Source organism: Eucyclogobius newberryi, unplaced genomic scaffold (assembly GCF_026437365.1).
Source record: "Eucyclogobius newberryi isolate DKJ021-1_F unplaced genomic scaffold, fEucNew1.0.hap1 SCAF_16, whole genome shotgun sequence".
In the NCBI taxonomy this organism is placed as follows: Eukaryota; Metazoa; Chordata; class Actinopteri; order Gobiiformes; family Gobiidae; genus Eucyclogobius; species Eucyclogobius newberryi.
In genome coordinates, this window is record NW_027315790.1 from 34,203,474 (window position 1) to 34,208,058 (window position 4,585).

Genomic DNA, 4,585 nt, shown 5'->3' on the forward strand with positions numbered 1-4,585 from the left:
CAGTAGTCGCTCTGGCATCAAAAGCTCATGTTGTCACAGACTGACAGCTGCAGGAGAACAGAGCTTCCTGCAGTACTGCTCAGGGCCTGTAGAGGCAGGAGAGGGTGAAACGGCGGTTATATTTGAGTGTCAGTGACGTTTGTGTGTTTGGTCCCTTCAGGCTCTCCGTTCAGAGACGAGATCACCCTGGGAATCCTCCAGCTGCAGGAGAGTAACCGACTGGAGATCCTGAAGAGATACTGGTGGAAGGGAGGAGAGTGCGGCAAGGAGGAGGACCACCGCGCCAAAGGTTTGTGTCCCAGGAAGAGTGCTCAGAGTGTGCCCGGGGAGAGCCCAGAGTGTGCCCGGGGAGAGCCCAGAGTGTGCCCGGGGAGAGCCCGGGGAGAGCCCAGAGTGTGCCCGGGGAGAGCCCGGGGAGAGCCCAGAGTGTGCCCGGGGAGAGCCCAGAGTGTGCCCGGGGAGAGCCCGGGGAGAGCCCAGAGTGTGCCCGGGGAGAGCCCGGGGAGAGCCCAGAGTGTGCCCGGGGAGAGCCCAGAGTGTGCCCGGGGAGAGCCCGGGGAGAGCCCAGAGTGTGCCCGGGGAGAGCCCAAATTATGCCCGGGGAGTACCCAGAGTGTGCCCGGGGGGAGCCCAAAGTGTGTCCGGGGAGAGCCCAAAGTGTGTCCCCGAAGTGTGTCCGGGGAGAGCCCAAAGTGTGTCCCCGAAGTGTGTCCGGGGAGAGCCCAAAGTGTGTCCCCAAAGTGTGTCCGGGGAGAGCCCAAAGTGTGCCCTCTTAATACCGACAGTTCAGATCCATGTAGTTTTAGTCCTACAGCTGAATGGTGGTATATAGGTGTAACAGCTGCATGGTGGTGTATAGGTGTACAGCTGCATGGTGGTGTATAGGTGTAACAGCTGCATGGTGGTGTATAGGTGTAACAGCTGCATGGCGGTGTATAGGTGTTACAGCTGCATGGTGTATAGGTGTAACAGCTGCATGGTGGATAGTGGTATATAACTCTAACAGCTGCATGGTGGTGTATAGATCCAACAGCTGCATGGTGGTGTATAGGGCTAACAGCTGCATGGTCATGTATAGGACTAACAGCTACATGGTGGTGTGTCAGTCTAACAGCTGCATGGTGGTGTATAGGTCTACCAGCTGCATGGTGATGTCAGTCTAACAGCTGCATGGTGGTGTATAGGTCTAACAGCTGCAAGGTGGTGTGTCAGGCTTACAGCTGCATGGTGGTATGTCAGGCTTACAGCTGCATGGTGGTGTGTGGTCGTGTGCAGGTCTGGGGATGGAGAACATCGGGGGGATCTTCGTGGTGCTGATCTGTGGTCTGATCATCGCTGTGTTTGTGGCCATCATGGAGTTCGTTTGGTCGACGCGACGCTCGGCAGAAACTGACGAGGTACGATCTTCATTCTTAACATTTAAAGACATAATCACATATTCAGAATGTCCAGATTCTGCCCTGTTTTCATCATGTTTAGACGGTTTCGGTGAATCTGTGGCGCTTGCGGTTTAGTTTGTTTGGATGTGCCGCTCAGGGAAAGAACGCTCTTAATAAAGATCCACCATTTGGTCCTAAAGTATTTACTGAAACTCCACAACTTGGTCTGCATTTGCTTGGAATGTTCCACAATATGACATAAACCTTTCCCTGTCTTGGATTTATTTCAGTGCTGGGGTTTTTATTGCTCAGAAATACCTGCGCTCTCCGTGGCTATAGATACGTTTAATGCCATACTGTGGAACATTCGTAAGCAGGCAGCAGTTTAATAAAAATAATAAAATGTCTGTCGGTGAAACTCTCTAGTCAATGAAACCCCAGTATCTCCAGTGTCTCCAAAGGTCTTCTTCTGTGTAAAAGCTGCTAACGCTAAGGTCACGTTCTCAGATGTCCCTGCTGGTGTTCAAACCCTCGTGTCCCTGCAGGTGTCCGTGTGCCAGGAGATGTTGACCGAGTTCAGGAACGCCGTCTCGTGCAAGAAAAGCTCCCGTTCTCGCCGCCGCCGCCATCTCGGGCATCTCACCTGCTCCGGGGGCGGGATCCTGCGTCATCCCTCGCGACTGGCCCTGGCCGGCCCGCGTCCGATCCGATTGGTCCGCGACATGCGCCTCAGCAACGGCAAACTCTACAGCGGCACGGCTACGCTAACCGGATCCGTGCCGCCTGATCTGGGCCCGGGGCCTCAGAGGCTCCTGGACGAGGCTTTGGGGCTGAACTTATCCACGGCCCCGTCCGCTTTAGCCGTCGCCCCGCCCACCGCCCTCATAGCCCCGCCCCCTCCCCCCCCGCGCGCCTTCCTCCAGGGCTGCAGCCACGTCCGCATTTGCCAGGAGTGCCGGCGCATCCAGAACCTGCGGCCAGCCAACTTCATGCCGCCGCTTCAGAGCTCGGCGATGACCTCAAGGATCGCTCCCAAAAACCTGCACCCGCCGCACCCGCCGCACCCGCCGCACCAGAACCCGCGCCTCCACTACCACTACCACCGCGGGTCTATGTCGTTGCCGCGGTTGCCCCAGCACGCGCCGCCCATCGCGGCAGAGCGGGCGGACAGCGACGGCGGCGCGGCCAACAGCCCCCGGCGGAGCAAAGCCAAACCTCTGCCGCCGCCCCGACCCGTGCCTCCGGCCAAAGCGCCCACGTCCACCGACCTCCTGGGGTCACATGACTGAGGAGCGGACTGCGATTGGCTGTGTGGTGTCATGTGACCCGTGGCGGGGCGTTTAGTGGAGCGGCCAGAGGAATCGGTCAACGAGAAGATGGACAAACTGCAGCAAACGCCCAACGAGATGCGACGTCAAGTCTCTACGATGCAACTGTGACCGAGAAGGTTTGGAAACGGAACCAAACGAGCGAAATGTAATGTAAGAAAACTGGACGGCTGAATGGAGGGACTCGGTGGTACGGTCGCTCACATGGAAACGGAACAAGGCGGCCGAGCGTCGGTCGAACAGCTTCAGTCCGGCTTCTGGAAAGGTTCAACCGAAGACAAAGACTGGTCCGAGTCGTGGCTCTGGAGGTTTAGTCCACCTGCAACCGACCCACCCGAGCTGCAACAAACAGCTGCAGGGTCATCGCGCGGGAACGGTCGCAGAGGCTGTTCCACTGTCCCGCTCGCCGCCTGGACACCTGAAAGGACGCTGTGTTTCCGGCCGCTGCAGTGTCATAACCGAGATGTGGACGTGTGACCGTGTCTCTGTGAAACGTTCGGTCCGATTGTCAAACCGTTTTTGTTTTCCGGCCGATGTAAACTTTCAGCTGCTCTCGATTCGTGGACGGGTTTTGTGTCGGTCGATGAGACAAACTGTGTCGAGTCGACTTTTGGGGATAAATGTGTTGAAAAATGAGCCCGTTAGGAGAAAATTGGCGTCAAGTTGGCGTTCGGAGAGGCGGGGTTTACCTGGTAAAGGGGCGGGGCTTCTCTACATGTCTTATCATGTGACCGTCCTGGTGCTGCTCCTTTAAACCGACCTTAGGACAGGAAACAGGTTTATTCATAGACTCTTTCTTTGTCTGGAACGAGAAACACTCTAACATTTAGAGATATCACTTCAGAGCGTCTTGATGTAAGAGATATTTATAATAATAATCATGTTTTCATATATAAAAGGCATTCTCTGTGTATAAAAGTTCAAAATGTCACATATTTTGGACGTATAAATCTGAAAACTGGACTGTGCCAGATTTACATTTTAGATACAAAACATTTACTGAGGAGATTTTGCACATCTTTTCTCGTTTGTGAGTAAAAAATATAAAATGTGCATATTTTTTTTTGTTTAAACGTGAATAAATCAGGCTCAAAAATAGATCCTTCAGCAGTGTCTGGGTTTAGGGTTTTCATGTTCTGACATCAGGGACGGTTCTACAGTGACACCTGCTGGTCTGAGGCTGGTGCTGCGGTGCTTTGTCTGCTTTTAGTGTGGGCGTGTTTCACATCATCTAAAACACCATGTGACACATGTTGGTGAATCAGATTACTCACATCAGATGCGTCTCAAACTGTGGAGCGCAGATTCCTCTGCAGCTCAACCCTTTGCAGAGGAAAGAGACATTTGAGTTTGTCCTTGTTGTAGAACCAGTAAAGTCTTTATTTAGTCCTGCTTTAGACTTCTTTTAGTCCTAGTTTAGGTCTAGAATAGTCCTGTTTTAGACTTCTTTTAGTCACAGTTTAGGTCTGGAATAGTCCTGTTTTAGACTTCTTTTAGTCACAGTTTAGGTCTAGAATAGTCCTGTTTTAGACCTCTTTTAGTCCTAGTTTAGGTCTAGAATAGTCCTGTTTTAGACTTCTTTTAGTCACAGTTTAGGTCTAGAATAGTCCTGTTTTAGACCTCTTTTAGTCCTAGTTTAGGTCTGGAATAGTCCTGTTTTAGACTTCTTTTAGTCACAGTTTAGGTCTAGAATAGTCCTGTTTTAGACTTCTTTTAGTCACAGTTTAGGTCTAAAATAGTCCTGTTTTAGACCTCTTTTAATCACAGCTTAGGTCTGGAATAGTCCTGTTTTAGACCTCTTTTAGTCGTAGTTTAGATCTAGAATAGTCCTGTTTTAGACCTCTTTTAGTCACAGTTTAGGTCTAGAATAGTCCTGTT

At 52.2% G+C, this 4,585-nt stretch overlaps 1 protein-coding gene across 1 annotated transcript in view; it reads left to right on the forward strand.

The window, feature by feature from the left end:
* The window catches only part of LOC140362230 (glutamate receptor ionotropic, kainate 5-like), a 76,713-nt gene extending 73,940 nt beyond the window's left edge, over nt 1–2,773 (forward strand). Inside the window, exons 17-19 of the mRNA XM_072448324.1 lie at nt 161–289; nt 1,276–1,397; nt 1,925–2,773. Of these exons, the coding sequence (XP_072304425.1) occupies nt 161–289; nt 1,276–1,397; nt 1,925–2,668 (995 nt within the window). The 3' untranslated portion in view covers nt 2,669–2,773. The remainder of the gene's footprint in view (nt 1–160; nt 290–1,275; nt 1,398–1,924) is intronic.
* The last annotated feature ends 1,812 nt before the right edge of the window (nt 2,774–4,585 follow it).